Source organism: Panthera pardus, unplaced genomic scaffold (assembly GCF_024362965.1).
Source record: "Panthera pardus isolate Hobbes unplaced genomic scaffold, ASM2436296v1 HiC_scaffold_25, whole genome shotgun sequence".
NCBI lineage: Eukaryota > Metazoa > Chordata > Mammalia > Carnivora > Felidae > Panthera > Panthera pardus.
The window spans coordinates 23,923,052-23,948,585 of record NW_026526821.1 but is presented as its reverse complement, the minus strand read 5'-3'; the positions used below and the strand labels follow the sequence as shown (position 1 = coordinate 23,948,585).

The following is a 25,534-nucleotide window of genomic DNA, read 5'->3' as shown; positions in this document are numbered from 1 at the left end:
AGCCTGTTTCAGATTCTGTGTCTCCCTCTCTCTCTGCCCCTCCCCTACTCATACTCTCTCTCTCTCAAAAATAAACATTAAAAAAATTAAAAAAAAAAAAAAGAATCTCCATAGGGAAAACATTTTCCTAAAGCTAAAGCTTGACAGGAAGAGCTGTGTTTGCGCCTAAGAAAGCCAAGTGAGGGTGAAGAGTACACAGTTCATGTCAGCTGTCAGTCCTTTGCCTGCGGTACTCGCGGTGCTCCCGGTGCTGTGTGAGAGATGGTCATATCCATAGGCCACCTAACAGCAAGCAGACTGGACCATGACAGACACACTGCCCTCCATAGGACCATCAGGACTGGCTCTCGGCCCAGGGAGAATGTGGGAGGGTGTAGTGACTAGATTTCAAAAGGCAAAGGAGTCAAAGACCAAGTTTTCTACCTCGATTTTACAAAAGATAATAGAGACACCATCCCCAGCAATAGCAAACAACTTTGCATGATTATGTGTCAAGTGCATTTGTTCATTTTACCTTAATAATAATCCTGTGGAGGAGGAATTATTGTTTACATTTTACAAACAAGGAAATTGATGTTCAATTTACCTGTTCGATCTCAGAACTAGGTGCCTCTTTCCCACTATGTGCCCTATTTATTCAACCCAATAATTCATGTCTTTTTAAGTTTATTTATTTTGGGAGAGAGAGAGAGAGAGAGAGAGAGAGAGAGAATCCCAAGCAGGCTCTGTGCAGCCATGGCAGAACCTGACTTGGGGCTCGATCTCAGGAACCAACCACGAGATCATGACCTGAGCCAAGAGAGTTGGATGCTTAGCCCAATAATACTTAATTGGGGTTTCCATAAAGACGGGGAACATAACATGACATTCTGGCCGGGAGGATGTGGTGCAGGAATGTAATGCTTTGATGACATAATTTAATCTGGGAGTAGAAGCTGAGACCTGGATGATCAATGGGTAACTTAGCTGCCCTGTCATGTCCATTTCTAGATGATTTATTTGAGCTTTTTGGCTGATCCTAGGCCACAGTCAACTCACAAGTGATTCTCTGTAATTTGCCCACTTTATAAACAGATCATTGCATACCGCCTCCCTCCATGTCTCTACTTTCCAGCCCTCTCATCACCACGCTCCCCTCCCCCCAATTCCCGTCATTTGAAACACAAATCAGGATGTGCCGTGCTCCTGACACCTCCTGCCATTGCACATGCTTTATCCCTCAACACTTCTCAGATCCCTCTCCACCCGGAAGCCTTCCCTGAGTTCCCCTCTCTCCCTATCCCCACCCCCTGTGGAGAAGGCACCTCCCCTTTGTTCTCCCATAAAGCCCTGTACATACCTGACTTTTAGAGCTACGTTTTCATGGTGGATTTACTTGCTGGTCTGTGAGCAACTAATGCATCTTTATATCCCCAGAGCCTTGCAAGGTGCGTAGGGTGTAGGAAGTGCCCAACAGTGTTTATTGAACAGACATAATGAGCAGCTACTGTGTGTCACACACTTCTGGGCACTGGATATAGAGAGATGGGTAGAACACAGACCCTTCCCTTGAGGCACTCAGAGTCTGGCACGTGAAGTCATGATTAGAGCCCAACATTGTAAGATCTATACTATCTATAATAGGGGACTTAGGGAGCACAAAAGAGGAAGAAAATAGCTTAGTTTGGAGAGTGATGGAAGTCTTCTAGAAGTGGTCACTTAGGAGCTGAACCTTAAAACAATGAAAAGATTTTTGCCTGAGGAGTATCCCAGGGACAGGGGGAAAACGCACAAAAGCATAAAAGAGATTCAGGGTTTGGAAAAGTGCAAGAAGTACTGATATCCTTTGCCATAATTTGGAGCAAAAAACATGTTCTGGATTTCAATATGAAAGACATTAAGTTGTCGCGCTGTTGTAGATGTTAAGGCTTTAGTGTTGTGTTTTATTTTTAATCAGTCAAATGCATTTCATCACAAGGCAGTAAAGATGTTAGTCACCTTAGATGAAATAAATAATAACTTATTTATAGTTTCTGGTCTACTTCCTTCCCAAAATGGTTTGCTTTGACTTGTAATAACAGACACATCCACAATAAGACTTGTTCATATAGAAACAAGCAAAAATTACAAAGGGAATAATATCGCTTCCTAAGTTCTTTCTCCTTCATTAAATCACTTGGTGTTCGGGATAATCCTCTGAGGATGGGCCACAGCTTCTATGTGGCTCAGAGACCAGCACGTAGGAGTGTTTCTGTAAATGCTTGTGGGTTCAGTAGACCCATGGAGGTTTTCTTCATTTTCCAATTGATGCCACATATATTTCCTCATGCTCTGGTTTCTTCAGGCTTCCCTCATGCTTGTCAGTGGGAATAATCATCTCTACTTTGCTGTCCTTCGGAGCCATTGTCTGTGTGAGCTTTTTCATCCAAACTACTTTCAGATGCTCTTGCCCTTTGAAAATGTTCCTCCCTTTTTTAAATGACTCCATGCGTAAAACTTAGAAAACAGAAATTCTCCCCCATGATACTATAACAGAGGCTATTCATGGTTAATTATTTTTTTATTAAAAAAATATTTTGACGTCACTTCAGACTTTCAGAAAAGTTTTCAAGAATGGGACAAAGAATTCCTGAACACTCCTCACCTGTATTCCCCAATTCCTAACATTTTACTACATTTGTTTCTTCTCTCTCACCTCTCTTCTCTCCCTCTCCATCTCTCTCTCTTTTCTGAATATGTTTAAGAAAAAGTTGCAGGCATTGTGCACCATTACATAGGCCAAAACACCTCAGTGTATATTTTCTAAAAACAAGAAATTCTTTTACATAACCATACTATTATTTTTTTTTAATTTTTATGTGTGCCCTTCTATGCTTTTTTCTATGCATACATTTATGTACTTATATTTATTTTTTTTTTTTCAACGTTTTTTGTTGTTTTTTTTTTATTTTTTATTTTTGGGACAGAGAGAGACAGAGCATGAACGGGGGAGGGGCAGAGAGAGAGGGAGACACAGAATCGGAAACAGGCTCCAGGCTCCGAGCCATCAGCCCAGAGCCTGACGCGGGGCTCGAACTCACAGACCGCGAGATCGTGACCTGGCTGAAGTCGGACGCTTAACCGACCGCCACCCAGGCGCCCCTATGTACTTATATTTAAATTAAGTAATGCATTGTTTATATATACTTATAATGGCTTGCTCTTTTGGAGGAGTTAGCAATAGACTGTATATAATCTCATGCCAGTAAATATTCTACAGCATGATTCCTCAGCAGACTCTGACTTTAGACCCGATGGTTTCTGGGTGGCCCATTTTACCAGGTCACTCTGCTTCAGAGAAGGAACCATTCTTGTGTTCTTGCATGTCTAGTCAAATATCAGTGGAAGCCACTGTATAAATGAGTAAAGAGGCAGGGTCCTGGAAAGCCTTGAATGCAAATTTGATCTTTATTCTGTAGCCAGTAGAGATCCAATGACAGCTTTATAGCAAGGGAGAAAGCCACCAAGAGCTGGGTTTTCTGGAGATTATTTGCCAGTGTGTGCAGGAAGGAATGAAGGGGGAAGCAATCGGAGCATGAGTCCATAGGTCCCTTCGGTAAAATGATCCCAGTTTCAAGGGCAAATCTCCACCTAGGTGGAACAGAGCCTTCTCCAGCATAATGCATCCTTCTCTTTCATGTGTCTTTCAGAACTGGTTAAAGTCATATGGCTATCTGCTTCCCTATGACTCACGGGCACCCGCGCTGCACTCAGGGAAGGTCTTACAGTCAGCAGTCTCCACTATGCAGCAGTTTTATGGGATCCCAGTCACCGGTGTGTTGGATCAGACAACAATCGAGTAAGATTCGCGTAGGGCATTATGCCTTCGAACTTTCCAGACATACATTTGAGTTCACATTTGTCATGGCCCCACGTATGTACCATGCCCATCCTACCTTCCTATCTTTCACTCCTGCAGGATCATCCTGGGAGGGAATACCCCAAGGTGCCCCTTCCTATGTGAGCTGGGGAGGTACTCTGCCCGAAATTTGCTGTGTGATCTTGAACAAGTGTCTTATCCCTGCTGGACCTCAGTTTCCTTTTGAGCACAATAAGAGGTTTGGTTGGAGATGGTCTTAAACCTCCTCTGACTTAATAACTTTTGGCTTTATGAATCACCCCTCTGGCATTCCCTGAGATGTACACATCTCACCTGATACAAAGAGCTCTTGAATGATCATGAGCTGGTGGCTCTTGTTCCACTTTTTCCATTTATCAAATATTTGCTAAATGCCTACGTGTGCCAGGCACTGGACAGGATCCTACGATCTCTCCCCTCCAGAGGCTCACCGCATCGTGAAAAGTACAATCATCTAGCTGCACCAGTCTGGAACTCAGCAGGAAACACTTGTTTTCAGGGAGATACTTAGGAAGTAATAACAAAATGAGCCAGACCATGGGGACGGTCACATTTACTCAGGGGGGAGCACGAAGAAGAGGAAGGGATGGGTGCCGAGAATGGAATCCTCAAGATGCAAGCTGAAGAGGAGCGGCCAGAGCAGTGGAGGAAGCCAGGGGCTATGTGTCAGGGTAGAGAAGCGGGGATGGTGAGCGGGCCGGCTGCTGCAGAGTGATCACTTAGGAGATCCAAAAGTGTCAGCCGAATTTAGCAGCCAGGAAGCCCTTGCAGGGTCAGACTGCAAGGGGCGGAAGGGGAGATGATGAGTAGAGATGGCAAGTGTAGGCAAGACTTTCTAGAAGCCTATCAGTGAAGGACAAATAGAAGGTAGCTGGAGGTGGGTGAATTTTTGTTTGTTTGAAGATCAGAGAGAGTTAAGTATCCTCACATTTGTTTAGGAAATAGCCATAAAAGTCATTAAAGCAGCTGAAGGAAAGCCATTGCCCATTGCTACAGTGAGGGCATGGCAGAGAGCCCGGGGGAGCTTCCCAAGGAGGCGGTGAGCGGTGGGGTCCCGAGCAGAGGTGGAAGCAGGGAGCAGGGCCCCATGAGGGGGTGTGGGGAGGTGGTGGGTGGGGAACAGAGAATCCAGCTGATTGTGGATCCAGGATCAATCCTCCCCCCGCCCCCGGAGGGTGAGTCACTCACTCCTTGAGAGATTCATCTCTCTAGGTCCCAGCTTGTTCAGTTACAAAGGGGGGTGTTGGATTACGACTCTCAGATTCTAGATCCCATTATTCTAAGCTGTTAACATTTGGTGAGTCTGGGGTTTTACGATCCTATAATTCTGTAGGAACATTTTCTATTCCTCGGATTCTCTGACTGCAAGATTGTGAACTTCTGAGACAATATGTTTGACCGCTGCTATGGTATCATGAGGACAGTGGAAGCCTTGGCCCTGTGGCCTCGTGTGGCCTCGTGAGTGAGTTGGTTGAAGACAGCCCGGCCGCCTTTCAAAGTGGAGGTTATTTTGAGGGCTTTGTGCAGGCTTCATGGCAGTGCGTCCTGGGGCAGGAGCACTGATGTCTCTGCTGAGGCACCACCTGGCCTTGGGTTTTACTCTGTTCCAGAAAGCCCCAGGCCTGTTGGACAGGGTTCAGAGAGTGGCAGGTGGACGGAATGATCTGAGGGAGGAGGATGGCATTTCCCACTTGCATTTCTGCCCCCACTTTTTTGTAGGAAGACGGGGGGAATGCTGTTTGGGAGGCACGAGAAGGGAGAAGGCGATCATGCTTAATCCCAGACTTGAGTGGGGAGGCTGTTTGGGGGTAGAGTTTAGAGACCTTAGCTTCCCTTCCAGCTCTGTGACCTTGGGCAGTCACTGCCTTTCTCTGGGCCTCTTTCCTCCCTGGGGGCCCTTTCAGGTCTAGCTCAGCCTTGCTGTAGCAGAGGTAGCTCCCCATTCTTCCCAAGGACTGTCAGTGAAAGAAAGCGAGATTAGCGTTTTAAAGTACTAATTTTTGAGTGCCTACCTTGGGAAATGTTACACATTGTTCACCACTCATTCATTCCTTCATTCAACATATCCTCTAACCCAAACCTGTGCTAAGCACAGGCTTTTGTTTGTTTGCTTTTGTTTGTTAAATTGCATTCATTACTAGTTCATTTATTCATTCAACTAAGTTCCAGTCCTGCCTCAAAGCTATATTTTGCAAGTTACTTGATTTATCTGTGTCTTTTCCCTCATCTGCAAAATTGAGGATAAATAGTTTCTGGCTACCTCACAGAGTTGTTTCAAGAATCAAAACATTTCTTTAAAAGAACACAGACACTGTAACAATTAGAAATGTTTATACAAATACATGATATTGTTATTATTATGTCTTTTATTATTCATTTCTGAGTACAGGCACTCTAGGCAATATGAAGCATGCAAAGATGAGTAAGACCTGGTTAAGTCCCTCAGGGGGCTTTTAAAAAACATTTGGTTAAAATAGTCTCTATATTGCCAATGACAACTGCTTTCAACAACCGTACATGAGGTAGACTGTTTTCCCCTCCAGCAATTTCAAGCTAGAGTTGATCATTGGGCCAGCACAGGGAAATAAAATGCAAGGATGACCTGGGCTCCAATCAGCCATGATCTTTTAAAATATCCTACCCTGGCCTTTTTTTTTTTTTTAACGATGTCCCAGACTTACTATTCCTGAAATGTAACTTAACCTGACAACAAACAGTTATCAGGATTTACTTAGTTCCAGGCACTGGACTAGCTTCTGGGGACACAATGATGAATATAATAACATTCCAGTCCTCAGAGAATTTGCCATTTATTAAAGGTAATGGACTAATAGATTTAAAATCACAATACAACACACTAAATGCTGCAGAGAATTCTAAGTCTTACAGTCCTACAATCCTACACATTTTGAACATCTATAGCAAAAAGGAATTTGCTGTCTTACAAGCTATGCCATGCTACTTTTGGGTAGTTCTGATTCATTCATTCATTCATTCATTCATTCATTCAACAAATCATTATCAAACATCTTCTGTGTCAGCCACTGTACAGGCAAGGTTCCTATCCTCATGGAACTTAGAATCTGCTAAGAGAGACAAAGACTAAACAAAAAAAGTGAATATATTATATCATTTCAGGCAGTGACTAATGCTATGAAGAAAAATGAAGCAGGATAAGCAGATAGCGGCAGGATGGGAGGAGGAAGCTATTTCAGATAGGGTGGGCAGGGAAGTCCTCTCTAAAGGGGAACGTTTGAGCAGAGACCTTAATGAAAAGCAAATCATGTGAAGAAGAAGAAGAGCATTGCAAAGCAGAGGGAACAAAGGCCCTGAAGTGGGAATAATCTTAGCATGTGCAAGACACAGCAAGAAGGCCATTGTGGCTGGAGCAGAGTCTATGAGGGGGAAGGAGGGTGAAGATGTCGTCTGACGTGTAGACAGGAGCTTGATTGTGTGCGTCCCTGTGGACCAATGTGAGGAGTTTGGATCTTATTCTAGGTGTTTGGGGGAAATCATTGAAGGGTTTTAAACCAGGGAGTGATGTGATCTAATTCCATTTACAGAGTATTTCCACATATACCCCCTCCTTTGAGGCTTTCTATAACCTAAGAACAGTGAGAGCTGTGATTCTCGTGTGGCAGAGGAGGAAACTGAAGTTCACAATGATCGTTTGCTTGGGCTCCTACAATTAGTGGTGGAGCTAGAACCATCAAGCCTGTGTCTCTGACTCCCAGGCTCTAATTCAGCCCTGTGTCAGCATAATCAATTGTAAATGAATGAATGAAGTAATCAGTCTATTGTGTTCCTGTGGGGGAACCCCTCAGAGCCAGGGCCCCAGAGTCTAGCATCAGGATGCACACTGCTATTTAGACTGCAATGCCTTCCTAGAGTGTCCAGTGACCACAACACATGTGTGTGTGTGTGTGTGTGTGTGTGTGTGTGTGTGTGTCCTCTCTCTGCCCAGGTGGATGAAGAAACCCCGCTGTGGTGTCCCTGATCACCCCCACTTAAGCCGTAGGCGGAGGAACAAGCGCTATGCCCTGACTGGACAGAAGTGGAGACAAAAACACATCACCTACAGGTGCTTTGACTACCTCTCCTCTTCCGTGGCTTTGGCTCCACCCACACTCAGTTTTGTCCTGGCCTGAATTTCAGAGGCTCACGCTGTAGGTGGGTCTGTGATCGGAGTGAGAGCCAAGTATGCGGGCATCAGGACCAGGTGCTGAAAGCCTATCACTTTGTCCCCCTTGTGGCTTCCAGAGGACGCCGTATCTCAAACTTCAGGTTTATTTGGTCCTTTGGGGGCTCATTAGCTGTGTCCTGTTTAGAGTCCTACAGCTTTGAGAAAGTGGGATAGGGATTGTTCAGCAACTCTCAGCTGTGATAAAGAGCCATGGCTGAACTCACTCTCCCTATCACTGCTTGCCAAACCCCACTTCCTTTTATCTGGATCCCTTCTCCACTTAGCCTGACAGACTTCACCCAAACTTCCCAGCAGAGCTCCAGTTGTTAGCAGACTCACTCCTGAAGTGTCTGGGGAAACCAAGGGCTGAAGAGGATCAGCCTCCAAGTCAGACCGGTGACCAAGGACAGGGATGGCGGAGCCCATCACAGCAGACTCAGACAGCAGAATTCAGAGTAGGGCTGCAGGAAAGGCCAGGCATAGGGCAGGCTCAGCTGGGCTCTGGCTGGCACCTCTCAAGGCTCTGATTCCATCTCAGTGGATGCCTTGGGTTCAGGGGTAGGATCTAAGACAGAGATCCTGAAAGCTGAAGAATGAAGGGCTCTCCTGCTGATGAGCTATAGAAACCAGAACAGGCTTTTTCTAGAATTCTGACAAAAGAAGGAAACCCAAGAAGAATCTGGGTTAGAAACTGGATAGATCTTAAGGTCTCCTGAAGTGGTAAAATGAATCAAGAGAAAAAACTGGCTTCTAACCTTAACTTCTATTACTCAACCTCTCTGGCCTCAGTTTTCTTACCTATAGAATGGGTGAATAATCCTTGCCCAGGTGTTCAGGAGGCAGAGCACCCAGGAGTAATGACATTCTGCTATGGAGAACCATTCAATATGGCTGCTGTAACCTTCAATAGCTAAATCTATAACTGATGAAATCAGATACCACTCTATACCAATTTCCTAGGTAGACAAGCAGTAGACAAGTAGTTGGTGCCAAACATTTTTAAAAGGGATGTTTCACTTAAACCCTCCACTGCTTCAGTATTTCTATAACTTTTTAAATGTTCTATACATACGCTTTGTGTATTGGGAGAAAAACTTAAAACTTAGAAAATGCTATCCACGAGCTTAATTTTTTTTTTTCTGCACGCTCAAGTGGAATTCTGTTTTCAACACAAACTTTGTGAGAGTGCAGATACAAAACATTGATCACAGCAAAGCTGCTCTGACTGAGGCAGGGGTGGGGACCCAGAGCCTTGCCCACCTAGCCTCTTCTTCAACCTCTGGGATACCTCAGTAGAATTCTAGGGTTCAAAATGTGAAGATTACTGGTCCCTGTGGTCCCTGCTGTCCCTTTTAGCTCTGCAAGCCTCTGACTCTGACTGTTCCTCCCTAATGATCCTTTCTTCTCTTACCAGCATTCACAACTATACCCCAAAGGTGGGGGAGCTAGACACACGGAAAGCAATTCGCCAGGCTTTTGATGTGTGGCAGAAGGTGACCCCGCTGACCTTTGAAGAGGTGCCATATCATGAGATCAAAAGTGACCGGAAGGAGGCAGACATCATGATCTTCTTTGCTTCTGGTTTCCATGGCGACAGCTCCCCATTTGATGGAGAAGGGGGATTCCTGGCCCATGCCTACTTTCCTGGCCCAGGGATTGGAGGAGACACTCACTTTGATTCAGATGAGCCGTGGACACTAGGAAATGCCAACCATGATGGTAAGGCCATGAGGGGGACAGGGGGTCAGTCGTGGATTTTCAGGGAAAGAAGTCCTGAGGAAGAACTTGGGATGCCATAGATAAGCTTCCTGCCCTGTAACTTCATGTCCAAGAGCTAAGAACCTAGGAGGGTGGGAACTGAGGTCTCTGGTCCCTCAGGACCAGGGCCCCAGAGTTGAGTCAGATCACTTAGTAAATGGTCTAAGGGGGCTGAGTCAAGAGGGAGGGGTTAGGCCATGAATAAGAAGATAAAGTAATGGATCAGAGGCTTGAGAAAAAGGTAAAAAAGTCATTAAAGCCGAAAGTGGGGTGTGAAAGTGGTAGGCTCTGGCCTGATAGTGGCTTCGAAGGCCATCTTAAGAGATACCATTACTCTCTTTCCCTTATATCAACTTCATGGGTGAATAACAGGCCCCATAATTACTCTAACATCCTTGGTTAACTTGCTCCTCACCACTGTGACTCAATGAGTATTATATGGAACCAGAGTCAGTATTGTACAGGAATAGTAACAATACTCTTCAGGTTGCAAAAGCATTCTCCATCAGTGTTTACTCCTAAAGCACTTGCTTAGTAAGCAGGCAAGTATACATCATTATGCCCATTTTTACATTAAAAAAAATTTTTTTAATGTTTATTTATTTTTGAGAGAGAGAGTACAAGTGGGGGAGGGACAGGGAGAGGGGGACAGAGAATCTGAAGCAGGGTCAGTACTGACAGCAGAGAGCCCAATGTAGGGCTTGAACCCACAAACCGTGAGATCATGACCTGAGCCAAAGTCAGACGCTTAACCAACTGAGCCACCCAGATGCCCCTCATTATGTCCATTTTTAAGATGAAAGGCTTCGGGCTGGAATGGCAAAGCTGGAAGTGGGTAGTTAGGGCTCAAACCACTGCTCAACAACCTGGCTGTGTGACTCCGGGCAAATGATTCACCCTCAATCTCCTCATATAAAAAATGAGGGACTGCGGGCGCCTGGGTGGCTCAGTCGGTTAAGCGTCCAACTCTTGATTTTGGCTCAGGTCATGATCTCGCAGTTCGTGGGTTCAAGCCCCACACCAGGCTCTGCACTCACTGAGCCGAACCTGCTTGGGATTCTCTGTCTCCCTCTCTCTCTGCCCCTTCCTCCACTAGCTCTCTATTTCTCTCCCCCTAAAAATTAATAAACATTAAAAAAAATAACATCTCTCTTTAAAAATAGATAGATAGATAGATAGATAGATAGATAGATAGATAGATAGATAAAAATGAGGGACTGGACTAGATCTCTAAGCTCCCTTCCAACATGATACACAGCCTGGTGGCCTGGGGGTGGGGTGGGGGGGGTGGCTCCAAACATTTTAAAAAAGACATGCTCTCTGCCCTCTAGTAGTCCACAGTTAAGTGGGGGGGGGGGGGGGGGGGGACAGTGTGTATATAAGTAACCCTGTCACAAAGCAGACTGTACTGAAGCTTGTAGCAAAAATACCAAGAAAATGCAGAGATGAGTGTGGAGGAGAAAGGGATAGAGGATTCTGGCTTTTAGATGAGAACAGATAATGATTAGCATGTTGATATTCTAAGATCCATGTCAAGTGCTTTCCACATACTATGTAGTATGTATTTATTATTATGACCTCCATTTTATAGATAGGTAAACTGAAGTATGTAGAAACATTAAGTAGTCTCTCTACAGTCCCATAGTTGGTGAAAGTAAGGCTTTGAACCTGGGTATTATGACTCCGGAACACATACTCTTTTTTTTTTTTTTTGAGTAACCTATGCACCTAACGTGGGGCTCGAACTCCCAATCCTGAGATCAAGAGTTGCATGCTCTACTGACTGAACTAGCCAGACACCCCTGAAGCACATACTCTCAGCTACCAAGCTAAACTTTCATGGTTCTCAAATTGCAGGGCACACCAGAATCACCCAGAAATCTTTTTAGGGGCTCCTGGGTGGCTCAGTTGGTTAAGTGTCCGAATTCTGCTCAGGTCATGATCTCAAGTTTTGTGAGTTCAAGCTCCACATCAGGCTCTGTGCTGAGAGCTCAGAGCCCGGAGCCTGCTTCAGATTCTGTGTCCCTCTCTCTCTCTGCTCCTCCCCTGCTTGCTCTCTCTCTCTCTCTCTCTCTCAAAAATGAATAAACATTTTTAAAAATTAAAAAAAATATATGTTTAAAAAAGCACATTCCAGGTTAGGGGCCAGGTTCTAGGCCCTTAACCTCTTGCTATTCTGATTCTCTGATTCTGGGGTCAGGCCTGGGAATCTGCACTTGGTGTGATAAATTCTCCAGGCACTTCTGATATACGTGTTCCATCCCCCTTGAGAAACACTGTCTTCATCCTCAGAGTTTCCTTAACTTGCCTGATCATAAGAATCACCCGGGTTTCTTGTCATATATATAGATTCCCCAGCCCTACCCCTGGACATTCTGATTCTTAAGCGTAGGCAAGTTTGGGAAACACAGGGCATTCTTTTACTTAGGCTATGCTTCAGGCTGAGAGCACACTCGTATAGGCCTGTCTCCTCAGAGGCTGAGTCTGGTGTCTTTGGATGAGGGCAGCCTCCTTGAGAACATTTCATATCATTGCATGCATGAATCAAGGATCGGCAATCCTTGGCTCATCTGTGAAAGGATGGTTCAGGAAGTGTTTTGGCCAAGGCTCAGCCTCTGCAAAGATATGAAACTGTCACATTTCTCTTTGTCCCTTGCCCTCTTCAAATGTCGGTCCCCTTTCCTATCCAGCTCCATTTCCTCTGCCCTGGTATCCCTTTCCTTATGTCCTGAATGTGTTTCCTGGCTTTCTGAACACCTCTTCTTTCTCCCATGCTTATTCTTGAATCGGTGTCAACGAATGGCTGGCTTTGCTGATAAAGTGCGAGGAAAAGAAACTAACATTTTTGAGCCCTGTTACGTGCCAGGGACTGTTAGCTGGCAAGATTTTAGTTATAGCCCTGATAGAGACAAATGAATTCTTAAAGGAATCTTGGCCAGAGGAGGCACTGGGAAGATACTCTTAACAACACGGCCCTCCCCTTCCCAGCTCTGAGGTTTGTACTGCCTGAAAGCACTCCTTGCTGTTGGAGACCTTGGGCCCAGTCTCAAAGTCCCAAGAACTTCTGGGAGTGCATGTGGGAAGGAGCTGGGACCTGTGGATATGCACAATCCCAGCATCCTCCCAGTCCTATCCCATCCCAATGAACATCTGCCAATTCTGATAGAGAGTCCAAGACGGCCAATGTCTTCTTTGGACAAGAGTTGGGACTTTTCTATGCTCTGGAAAACTAAGCATGAACTGTTCAGATGTAGTTCCTAACTATGGCAATAGACCCCTGATGCAGCAGGTTGCCCTAGGACGGTTTCTGGAAGGAGATGAAAGGAACCAAGATTTATGGAGCACCTGTATATTATCTCGTTTAATTTCCACATAAATTCACTGAGGGAGTGGATGGAGCCTCCTGGGAACTTTGTGTTTATTGGCTCTCTTCTCTCTTCTAAATTTCCATTATGGAAAACTTCAAACTCACAAAAGAAGAGAAAATGATAATATGAACCCCCAGGCACCCATCCCCTTGCTTCAGCAATTACCAACATGATGTCACTGCTATTTCATTTACTCTCCCCCTGCCACTTGTATTTTTTGGCTGATGTATTTTAAAGAAAATCCTTGGCACAATATCATTTCATCTGTAAATACTTTAGGACATAGCCCTAACAGATTATTTTTTTTCTTCCAAATTTTTATCTAAATTCTAGTTAGTTAACATACAGTGTAATATTGGTTTCAGAAGTAGAATTTAGTGATTCATCACTTACACACAACACCCAGTACTCATCACAAGTGCCCTCCATAATGCCCATCACCTATCTAGCCCATCTCCCTCCATCAACCCTTAGTTTGTTCTCTATCATTAAGAGTCTCTTATGGTTTGCTTCTCTCTCTCTCTTTTCCCCTTCCCATATGTTCATCTGTTTTGTTTCCTAAATTATACCTATGAGTGAAAACATGGTATTTGTCTTTCTCTTACTGACTTATTTCGCTTAGCATAATATACTCTAGCTCCATCCACATTGTTGCAAATGGCAAGATTTCATTCTCTTTGATGGCTGAGTAATATTCCACTGCGTGTGTGTGTGTGTGTGTGTATACACACATATATACATACACACATATATACATATATATACACATATATATACATATATATACATACACACATATATACATGTATATACATACATATATACACATACATACATATATGTACACACACACACACATATGTACACACTACATCTTCTTTATCCATTCTTCAGTGGGTGGATACTTAGGCTCTTTCCATAGTTTGGCTATTATTGATAGTGCTGCTATAAACATCAGGGTGCATGTACTCCTTCAAATCTTCTCATAGATTATTTTCTTTCAAAAAATTATTTTTATATATTTTAGAGAGACAGAGAGCACAAGCAGGGGAGAAGGGTAGAAAGAGAGAGAGAGAGAGAGAGAGAGAGAGAGAGAGAGAATCTTAAGCAGGCTCCATGCTCAGCGAGGAGCCTGACACAGGGCTTGATCCCACAACCCTGGGATCATGACCTAAGCCAAAATCAAGAGTTAGACGCTCAGCCAACTGAGTCACCCAGGCACCCCAAATAGATTATTTTTAACACAACCACAAAACCATTATCAAACCCAACAAAATTAACAATAATTTCTTAAAATCCAATTCCTGTTTGTATTCATTTCCCAAAATCGCCTCAAAAATGTCCCTTCCAGCTGTTTGCTTGCATCAGGATCCAGACAATATCCACACATCATGCATGGTTGACATGTTTCTTACGCTGTTTTCACTTACAATAGTCAGCTCGCTTCCCCACCCCCAACCCTGCCAATATTTGTTGAAAAAAACTGTCACTTGTCCACAGTACACTCATTTGGCTTGATGAAATTCAGATTCACTTTTAACACGTCTCCCTTCCTCATATATCCTGAATATTGGTAATTAGTCCTATAGACCTGACTAATTCACATTTTGGCAAGAGCTTCTGGAGCGGTTGGGTCCTCCCTTCTGCATCACGTTAGAAAGCACGTATGATACAGGCTGTCCCACTGTTAGTGATGCTGAGGGTGAGCGCTTGGCTCAGGTGTGTCAGCCTGAGCCAATCACTATAAAATTCACTTGAGGGAACTTAATTTAAAAAACACAAAATGTTGCCTAAGTCCTAACCCAAAACTCCTGAATCAGAAGCTCCTCCACCTATGTGTTTAAAAGGCTCTCCTAGAGAACCACTGCATTATAAGGATGTAAGGGTGATCCTGATTCTCCACGTCATTGGAGTCTGTGTGAAGGGCAGTCTGGCCCACCATACCTTCCAGCTGGTTTCAGGGGCTGCTTCCAGGCACCTTCTGTCCTCATCTCTTTTCAAGGAGTCCAACAGTGATGTCTGAGTTCACTAAGCTCTGATGAGAAGGAAGCCCAGTCCTGAGAAAGGTGACAAGACAGGAAGCGTCATTGAGACCAGCCCTTCACAGAGTAGAGTTCTGCAATCACTTCTGTGACTCTCCCCCGACCCTGGGAGCTAGACCAGGCAGGGATCATAATATCCCTTTAGCAGATGAGGAATGTAAAGTTCCATGTGGTTATAAAAACTCACATAGTAAGTGGCAGAGCCAGGTATGTACCCAGGACTCTGAATTTTTAGTAATCGCCCCAGGTGGTTATGCTGCAGGTGGTCCAAGAACCACACCTGGAAAAATACTGAATGTTTGGCACTGTTCCATCCTGGCTGCACAAAGCTTGCCCTCGAGGAGCTCACACCCCTGGAGCGGAAGAGAGAGTGTGCTGGTGGCTGTAACGTATGGTGGAAAGTGATCAGTGCCATAAAGATGGTTCAGATAAACTGCTGGGAGGGTAGAGGAGGAATCACTCACTGCCAGTGGGGGAAATCAAGGAAGTCTTTCTGGAAAATGTGGCACTGAGCTGAACTCTGAAGGAGTAAGGCTATTCTGGGTAGAGGGGACAGCACTGGCAAAAGAATGGAGGCAAAAGGAAATGTTATAGCCTTTTGGGGGGCTGGAGGGCTTGATGAGATAGGACTGATCAAGTATGGAGGTTCCACGGGAAGGAAATGAAGCAGAGATAGTTGAGTAAGAGTTTTGGGTACCTGCTAGGAGGCCCCTGCTGGGACTTGAGCTCCCAGCCCACAGGAACACTCCCTATTGGGGATGCTGGTCCCCTCACATACCTCAATGTGACCCTGCTAATTAATAGTGATCTGTAGTTCTGTGCCAGGAGGCGGATGTGAGCACTTTGCCTACCTTGCCCCATTAATTTCACCCCCATTCTTAGAATGCAGGTACCGTTATTCCCTGCATTTTACAGAAGAAGAGATTTAAAACGTCCCACTGCTGCAACATGGCAGAGCTGGGATTCATGTCCTTCTGGCTCCCTCAGACCGCACTTCTGACTACTCTGCTTCCTTGTTTCTCACCCTCTTGGAGAGTGAAGACCCTAACAGCCACCCGCCTATTAAGCACTGGGATCTTCTCCATCCTTCTGCCTTCCTAGCATTCTGCCCTCTCTAGCTCCAGGGAGTTCTTCTGCCCTTCCCTGTCCTTCCATCTCCCCAGAGCAGCCCCCACTTAGCAGGTCTCTTGGGCTTCTGTGCAACAGGATGCCAGTTCCCCCAGTTCTTTTCTGCTTTTTGGTCCCTGGAATAAACCCACAGTCCCTTTTCCTTCAAGGGCTTACTCCTATTCTCTGCAGGGACCCAGGCACAGAGGCTACAGAGTAACAGACACAGGCTGAGGACAAAGGTTTAGAGTCTTGCCAAGTACTCAGAGCGCTGCTCCCTGGTTCCCAGTGGAGATCCCTGTGGATGCCCCCTGAGGAAGAGCCTGGTCAGCAGACGAGAGGCCCGAACAGCTTGTGAAGGTGGAAGAATAGGCCAGGAGGCAGAGCTAGGCAGGACCAGCCCCCAGGAAGCGGAGCTGCCTTCCGCTGGCTCTAGCAGCCGCCTTTGTTTGGGATAGAGCTGAGAGATGAGCTCACCCTTCCCCTGTGCCAGAGGAACCAGGACCCGAGGAAGGAACTGGGGGCGGCCTGGCCTCCTCCTGCCAGCTTGCCCTTCCCCAGCAGAAGGCCAGCCCCAGGCTCTTGGCCAACCTTGCACTGATCTTGCCCATCCCCATTTTGCTGAAGACACGGGTGGTGTCAGCAGAGCGGCAGGCATGCTTGCGTCGGGGTCTGCCCCATAAGGCTCTTCTCTCTTCTGAGACCGTAGCCAAAATGGCCAGAGACGATCCTCAGTCCCATCTGACTCTCATGGGTCCCTCCGTTGGGCTGGGCTGGGCAACTTTGCCAGTGACACCAGAGCCAAAGTAGGCACTAGGACTCCTGACCACCTCCTGGGTCCCTGGTAGCCTCCCCTGCGCTCAGAACCGACAGGAATGAGCTGTAACATGCCTTAGGGCAGGGCAATGAGAGGCAGAGCTCAAATGACAAAGGTCAAGGCAAGCAAGAGTTTTCAAATGGACAGACAGGTCAGGACTATCAGTATGACAGCCTGCCCAACTCCCTGTCTCTTGTGTTTCTTTCCCAAAGCTGGGGTTACTTAATCCCCCCAAAGTCAGGCCTTGCTCTGTCCCAGGCCCAATCCAGAGGTTCAGAGGAGTTGGCTTAAGAAAATCTGGTAGCTGGAACCCCACTGGCCTTATGCTTCCTTTCTGGTCGATGGACTTGTTCCAGGCACCAAGCTTCCATCTGATGTCTGGTAACAACAGCTCCTGTGCAGTGCCACACCCTTCACACATATTACCTCATCCAATCCTCACATAACCCTATGAAGGGGGTACGATCTCCCCGTTTTACAAATGAAGATATTGAAGATTAGAAGGTAGACCTTCTGGCCAAGTTCACAAAGCTGGAAACGAAGGAGGTCTATCTGGCTCAGGGGCCCACGCTCATGACCACTGTGCCATGTTGCTGCCTCAGCTTCGCGCTCGGGATCCCGTGTCCCACTTTCGGCACCTGGACTTTGTTGTTTTCACTCGCATTTGAGTCCCTGCCTTGATCTTGGCCGAGGTTCAGTTCTTTCAGAACTAAGGTCTTGCTGGACTGAGAGCCGCCCTCACGATCAGGGCCCTGCCTGCCCCTGGACCTCCTGACACTGACTGCCAGCCTGCCACCCCCAGACCTCCCCTCTGCTCGTCGTACTCCCTGCCCTGGCTTTGCCCTTTTCATCTCTCACCCAGACCCTTCTACCTTCTTCCCAAAAGCGCACGGAAGCCCTGCTTCTGGTCTCCTTCCCCTCTCAGCCCTCCTCAGCGCGGAGCAGCCAGAGTGACTCATCATGTCACCACCCCCACTCCTGCCCTAAACCCCCCACTGGCCAAGAAGCCAATCCAAATTCCTTTGCGTGGCATCACAGAACCCCACTTGCCAGCCTGGCTGACCTCATCTCTCTCTGCCCTCCCCTCCTGCTTTGTTCCAGAGCCAAGTGGAATGAGCCTGCTTGTCCCTGGATCTTGTTTTTAGCGTTCCCTCTGTCAGGAATGCCACCCCCACCCCTCCCTCTCCTACCTTCTGAATCCATTCTCCTGACTAACTTCTTATCTTTCAAGACTTGAGGTAAACTTCACCATTATGAAGCTTTCCCTGCACATCTTCCTTCAAGTTTAAATCACTCCTCCCTTCTCAGAATCCTCACTCCACCCTTACAGACTTCTATTAAAGCACCTGGAACATTAATCTCACTTATTTTGTTTCTCTCTCCAAATCCCCCCACTATACCGAGAGTTCTGAAAGGCAGGACTGTGTATGATTTCTCCAGCACAGGGTCTGGCACAAAGCCTATGCTCAGTGTTGGCTGAAGCAATGGGTCGACTGATACCTAAGTGGGTGCTCTGGGCACCTCCCCACTCCCCTCTCCACAGGGAATGACCTCTTCCTGGTGGCTGTGCACGAGCTGGGCCATGCGCTAGGACTGGAGCACTCCAACGACCCCAGCGCCATCATGGCGCCCTTCTACCAGTACATGGAGACACACAACTTCAAACTGCCTCAGGATGATCTCCAGGGCATCCAGAAGATCTACGGTGTGTGGCAGGGGAGAGGGGGCTGCTGCTCCTTCTTAAGGGCTGGGCTGTGACTAGCTGCCTGAGTGGGTTGTTTTCTTAAGCAAGAAAAAAGGAGAGGCTATGCTGATATTTTGATAAGATATAAAAGGCCTGCTACCATGCCTCCCTCCCAGTTCTCTGTTCACACTGGTAATGCAAAGGTCTTGTTTTGGTCAAGTCAGTTGAGATGGGAAGACCAGTGTGCTTGAGCAAATGTATGTCAGCATAGCCCAGGCCGCCTCAGCCCCTGGGCTATGACGCACAGGAGGAGGGCCCCTTCTGGAGGCCTTGATGACCTCAGAGAGCAGATGGCCCCAACCAGAACCCCGGAGGATGGGCGGGATCTCCATAAGTGAGGCAGTGGAGGACTGGACAGGGGAGGTAGGGACCAAGGTGTTTTGAAAGTAGAATGGACAGGATTTGCTGATAGATCCAACATGGGGGTGAGGGTCAAGGACAACACCAAGATTTCTGGCTTTTCTAATTGTGGGGCAATAGGATTTACCAGTCTGTTGCTCAGAGAGCTGGGCTGGGATATTGATTTGGAATCTTAGGTGTCCAATCTATAGCCACTGGCCACATGTGACTATTGAAATTTGAATTTATATTAATTAGAATTAAATAAAATTAAAATTTCAGTTCCTCTGTCACACTAACAACTAGTCACGCATTTCAAGTGCTCAACAGCCACAAATGGCTGGAGGCTACTGTATTGGACAGTGCTAATATAGAACATTTCTGTCATCACAGAACATCCTACTGGACAGCTCCAACATAGAGGGTCTTTAAAGCCATGAACCTGGGCACCTCCCCACTCCCCTCTCTACAGGGAATCAAGATCACTTAAGGTAGTGATCTGTGACTAGGGGACTCATTGGAATTACCTTGGAATTTCCATTTTAAAAATGCTCTCATTGTCAGAGATTGGCTTCTCTTTGGTCTGGGCTGTCTTCTGAGCATCATGAGTTTTAAAAGCTCTCCCAGTGACCCTAATATGCAACCCAAGGGAGAAAACTGACATAGGGACAAAAATAGAGAGAACACCCAGGAGCACTCCAACCTTTAGGGTAGGGTGGGTGAGGAAAGGCTGCCAGCAAAGGAAGTGGAGAAGGAACAGCCCATAAAGTAGAAGGAAAACCAAGACAGAACAGGGGCCTGGAAAAGTGCTCCTATGATCTTGCTACTCAAAGTGTGGGCCTCAGACCAGGAACACTGGCATCACCTAACAGCCTGAAGAAATGCAGAATCGCAAGCCACCCCCCCACCCCCCGCCCAGACCCTCTGAGTCATAATCCCCATTTTATTAAGATCCCTGGATCTTGATATGCACATCAAAGTTTGAGTCGGTAACCCTGGGGTTTGGCAACATGAAGGTCATTGGAGATCTTGACAGAGCAGCTTCAGTAGGTGACAGGGCAGAGGCTGTCCTGGAGTGGGATAAGGAATGAAGGGGAGAAAGTGAGGCTGGCATGTGTAGAGGGAGCAGAGAATGATGGTATGGGACACTGAGCCCAAGAAAGGACATGTTCTCTCTTATAACAGGAGAGAAGAAGAGAAGATATCAGATTCGGGGGTGGAAAGATGAGAGTTCCCATTTAATGACTATTTTCATCTGTTTTCTCAAAGATTGGGAAGTAAAAAGTGGGAGAGGGAACAGGAGGCTGGAGGGTGACAGACCTCAGCTGCCAGGGTGATGATGAAGCAATGACAGCGGGAGGCAGGGAATGGCTGACCCTGTCTAAGATACAGCCCCTCTCTGCAGGACCCCCAGCTGAGCCCCTGGAGCCCACCAGACCCCTCCCCACGCTCCCCGTCCGCAGGATCCACTCACCAAGTGAGAGGAAACATGAGCGCCAGCCCAGGCCACCTCGGCCGCCCCTCGGGGACCGGCCGTCCACACCGGGCGCCAAACCCAACATCTGTGATGGCAACTTCAACACAGTGGCACTCTTCCGAGGCGAGATGTTTGTGTTTAAGGTAGGGCCAGTCAACTGGTGACACCCAGATGGTCCTCTCCCACTTGCTCCCCCTCTGTGGAGCAGGAGAAGGCTGCTGCTCTGGGATTAGGCCCGCTTTGGGCCTGGACAGGAGTTGGCCCAGTGGCCAGGACTTGGGGTCCCTTTCTGGTGCTGCCGGGTGAATTGACTTGTTTCTAAGAGGAGGTGGGTAGACTGGTGATCTTATACCTTCCCAGGGGTTAATGCTGGGGGAAAGTGCTGGAGACCTGCTGGTCAGCGACTTTGAGCAAGTCATCTCCCTTCTCTGGACCTCAGTTTCTCCATCTGAAAGCGGGGTCATTCCCTTAATGAAGGGTGTATGAAGACTAAATGAGTGCATGGCCATGAAGATAGCAGCTTGGAGTAGGGGCTGACATGGCGATGGCAGAGTCTGTCGCCAGATCCTGCCAGGGCTGAGAAGCTGGGACTGAGGGATGCCTGATAGAAAGCTGGCCAGGCTACATCTTGTCACTTGTCCTGGTCCTATCACATTAGCCACGGGCTGACTGGGTGGCAGCACGTTTGGTTGGTATGCTACAGGTTGGGTTACCAGGGAAGTGGACTCTGAGACAGTGTTGAGAATGCAGGATTTTGATTAAAAAGTACCTTTGGGACCAACATCTGTGGGTAGGAGGGAAGGAAGTAAGACTGGGCAGAAGGAGAATATAAGCAGCAACTAGGACCATTGCAGAGTCGCCTACCCCTACAGGGAGTTCTATAGCTAGCATGGCCCATCAGAGTCATCCCACATGGGGCCCCAAATAGCTAGCACTTTGTACCTCCTGCTTCATTCAGTCATTGGATGAGAAGGGGCATGACCTTGGGGGAGCTTGCTGAAGCCGAGGCCATCCCCAGAGAGGCCTGCAGTTGAAAACAGCCTGCTGACCACATTGCGGGCCGCCAGGGCAACAAGCCCTCCATGGAAAGGGGTCTGGTCAGGGTGTCTCCATCACACTGGGTGGCTGTGCGGGGCTGCTCCATTCCCCTCAGGGAGCTCTCCCAGCAAGCTTTGAGGACTGAGCAAGAATCAGGTGACACGGGTCAGCACTGATCCTGCCTCTCAGAGTGGCTCTAGGAAAGTCACTGGCCTTACTTAAGATTCTGTATATCTTGGGACGCCTGGGTGGCTCAGTTGGTTAAGCATCCAACTTTGGCTCAGGTCATGGTCTTGTGGCTCGTGGGTTCGAGTCCGGCATCAGGCTTATAGCACAGAGCCTGGAGCCTGCTTCGGATTCTGTGTATCCCTCTCTCTCTGTCCCTCCCCTGTTCGTGGTCTGTCTCTGTCTCTCACTTTCAAAAAAAAAAAAAAGACTCTGTATATATCAAATCTACTTCATAGACTTGTGCAAGTCAAACTAAAGTTTTAAAAACAACATGAAAGTGCTTTGTAAAACACCTTGAAAAAAACGTTTCTAGTTTTTGTACCATCTTTTACAAATCACATTCATTCTGATCCCCCCACTCAACGGTTCCTAGGCAAGTCTGGGTTTTATCATCTCCATTTATTTTATTTTAGTTTTTTAATTTGAGAGAGAGAGAGAGAGAGAGAGAGCACATGAGCAGGGGAAAGGGGCAGAGGGAGAGTGAGAACCCCAAGCAGGCTCTACGCTCAGCATGGAGCCCCATGTGGGACTCGGTTCCATGACCCTGGGATCATGACCTAAGTCAAATCAAGAGTCAGATGCTCAAACGACTGAGCCATCCAGGTGCCCCTTTTATCATCCCCATTCACACTGAGGGTCCTGGTAGGTTACAGGCCTTGCAGATTGCCCACCAGCCAAGGGCTGTACTGCCACAAGACACTAGTTTGAAGAAGAGGGCTTTCATCAGATTCTTGACCTACTGAGCTGCCATTTATTTAACATCAACCATGTGCCCTGTGCTGTTCTAGGTACTTTACCTATTACCTCTCCTCTGATCCCCAACATTACCCCCATTTGTAGGTGAGGTGCTTGCAGTACTGTGCCCACGGTCATGCAGTGCTAAGTGAAGGAAATTCACACCCAGGTCTTGAGGGATTCCCACAGCTTGCTTCCCAGGGTCCTCGCCCTGCTGGATGGAGCCAGAGGGTGAGGAGGGCACTCTGCCCAGGCTCAGTGGCCAGCCTTGTGAGTGGCCCACTGATGTCAGTGACTCTCTGCTGCCCTCATGTGGCCACTACAGGCCCCTGGCACCATCCCTTCCAGCTCCTCCCCACCTCATCCCTGCACCAGGCCAGTCTGCTGTCTGTCTCATAGCCCCTTGGACAGCAAGAACCTTCAGGAGGCTTATATGAAGAGAGTTAATGGGCATCCTGTCTTCCTCACAGGGCATTGGAAGCTAGATGTGATAGACAGACATCACGGAGGGTTGCAAGGCTGGGCCCAGGGGAAGCTTTTGGGTTATTTGGGCTTGAGCCCCAAGGCTGAGATCCTAAGTTAAGGCAGGGCCTGCCATGCTTCTCTCTCCTCCCCTTACCCCACAGGATCGCTGGTTCTGGCGCCTGCGCAATAACCGGGTACAAGAGGGCTACCCCATGCAGATTGAGCAGTTCTGGAAGGGCCTGCCTGCCCGCATAGATGCAGCCTATGAAAGGGCTGATGGAAGATTTGTCTTCTTCAAAGGTAATATAGCCTGCGCTAAGAGAACTGTGACAGTTCCCTGCCCTTTCTGGGACCCCCTTTCCCCATCTGTACACTGGAAGAGGCGGGGTGAGAAGCAGATGCCCTCCAAGAGCCCCTCTAGCCCTAACAGAGACACTGACTTCTGACAGGACTAATCCCTGCAGGCAGGCCAAGCACAGTCCAGGGGAATCAAGTCATGAAGTAATTGTTGAGGGTCTGTATGTTCCCAGGTTGGTGGGACAACAAGGCTCACCCGCGTCCAGGCACAGTGCTCCATGGAAGGCCATCCCATCAGTTCTCTAAGAGTTGGTTGGGAGGAGGTCACACTGGCTGGAGAGGTCAGGGAAGGAGCCAGGGGGAGCTAGCATGTATGGCATGCCCACCCAGGGCTGGGTTGCTTCGCTTCAATTATCTTGAGATGGGCCCAGCCTCAGAAGGGTAAGATACAGGTAATTAGTGAGAAGTGAGGAAGGCAGTCCAAGAGGAAGGGACAGCATGGGTAATAGAGTAGTGTGGGGATATGCATGTACATTGGAAAAGCTTAGAAGACCCACTGGACAGCCATGGAGGCCCACCTTGGAGAGCGGTGAGCAGTGGCCTAGAAAGGAGAGTGAGGGAGAGTCCTAAGGAGCCTTGGTTGCCAGGCCAGAATGCAGTCTTGACCCATTAGAGAAACACTGGTGTCCACTGGGTGTTTGTGAGCAGCAGAGAGCCAGAGGGCAGGCAGCAATCCAATAGAGCAGAGGTGGGGAGGCCATTTCTGAGTCGGTCGCTGGAGGGGAGGGAGCAAGTCAACAAGGCCCACACCAGGGAGGACCAGTGAGGCCAGAGATGGACAGCTAAAAGATGCAAAAGGCTTCCTGAGAGGCTGAACATGGAGGGGAGAAGGAAAGAGAGGGTCAAAAGTGATGCCAGGTTTCTTGCTGGGGAACCGGGGGGCAGAAAGGTGAGGAGGGAGGGAGCACACTGTGGAGGTAGTGACGAATTCCAGAAAGCAGACCTGGAAATGCCCAGAGGCTGGTGTACACTGGGTCAGGGCTCCTGGGTCTGGGGCTCAGGTCCAGTGGGAGTGTCTGTGAGCCCTCAGAGTTGGGTGTCACTGGTGGAAGGTGGGGAGTACTAAGGCATGCAAAGCCACAGGAGTGGCTGAGGACGCCTGAGAGAGAGTTGAGGAGCAATTCACATGAACGAACAGAGGGTGCGGCACGGAGGCTGGGCAGCATGGGGCCGGTTGCCCAAGATCTGCAGTGACTGGCTTCTGGCTTCTTGCCCCCATGCTCTGCCAGGGCCAGGGAGCCTCAGTCTCCCTGAGAGGCTGTCAAGCAGGCCTTGCACTGTTTCCCCCGACACTGTGGCTCTGTGAATGACTTCAGTCCTAGCAAAAGATGGACAAGTGGCACCAGCCACAACCTCTGGCATTGAGTGACTGGGAAAGGCTGATCCTGGGTTTCTCTTGGCTACAGGTGACAAGTACTGGGTATTTAAGGAGGTGACGGTGGAGCCTGGGTACCCCCACAGCCTGGGGGAGCTGGGGAGCTGTCTGCCCCGAGAAGGCATTGACACAGCTCTGCGCTGGGAACCTGTGGGCAAGACCTACTTTTTCAAAGGCGAACGGTACTGGCGCTACAGCGAGGAGCGGCGGGCCACGGACCCTGGCTACCCCAAGCCCATCACTGTGTGGAAGGGCATCCCACAGGCTCCCCAGGGGGCCTTCATCAGCAAGGAAGGATGTACGTAAGGGCCTGGCTGGGTGGGGAGTAGCCCAATTTTATGTAGGTCCCAACAGGGCCCATGGGCATACTCTCAGGGTATCCAAGTTTGAGAAACGGTGTCTAATGGTAAGGACAACTGCCTCACATCTACCCATGTTCACACAGTAAATTAATTCTCTTACCAACTACCGAGCCAGGCTCTCATCTGCAGAGATGACTCACATTTGAGAGATGTTTTCATAGACTGACTTCACTCTTTCAGACAGCATTTCTCAAATAGTGGACCTCAGATGTACTCTAGGGCTTCCTCGAGTTATCAAATCTGAAAAGCAATGATGGATACA

The 25,534-nt window shown here is 47.8% G+C and overlaps 1 protein-coding gene and 1 long non-coding RNA gene across 3 annotated transcripts in view; one reads left to right on the top strand and one right to left on the bottom strand.

Moving 5' to 3' along the window:
- MMP24 (matrix metallopeptidase 24) overlaps nt 1–25,534 on the top strand; it is a 45,163-nt gene that overhangs the window by 14,945 nt on the left and 4,684 nt on the right. For both annotated transcript variants that reach the window (XM_053890319.1, XM_019458701.2), the window contains exons 2-8: nt 3,669–3,817; nt 7,842–7,958; nt 9,475–9,779; nt 18,696–18,857; nt 20,641–20,855; nt 23,340–23,478; nt 24,942–25,208. In XM_053890319.1, coding sequence (XP_053746294.1) covers nt 3,669–3,817; nt 7,842–7,958; nt 9,475–9,779; nt 18,696–18,857; nt 20,641–20,855; nt 23,340–23,478; nt 24,942–25,208 — 1,354 coding nt within the window. The remainder of the gene's footprint in view (nt 1–3,668; nt 3,818–7,841; nt 7,959–9,474; nt 9,780–18,695; nt 18,858–20,640; nt 20,856–23,339; nt 23,479–24,941; nt 25,209–25,534) is intronic.
- Nucleotides 3,408–25,517, bottom strand: LOC109272522 (uncharacterized). Its single transcript, XR_002082503.2, has 3 exons — nt 25,373–25,517; nt 15,131–15,243; nt 3,408–4,655 (listed from the first exon to the last, which is right to left on the bottom strand). It is a non-coding gene; the product is annotated as an uncharacterized LOC109272522 (long non-coding RNA).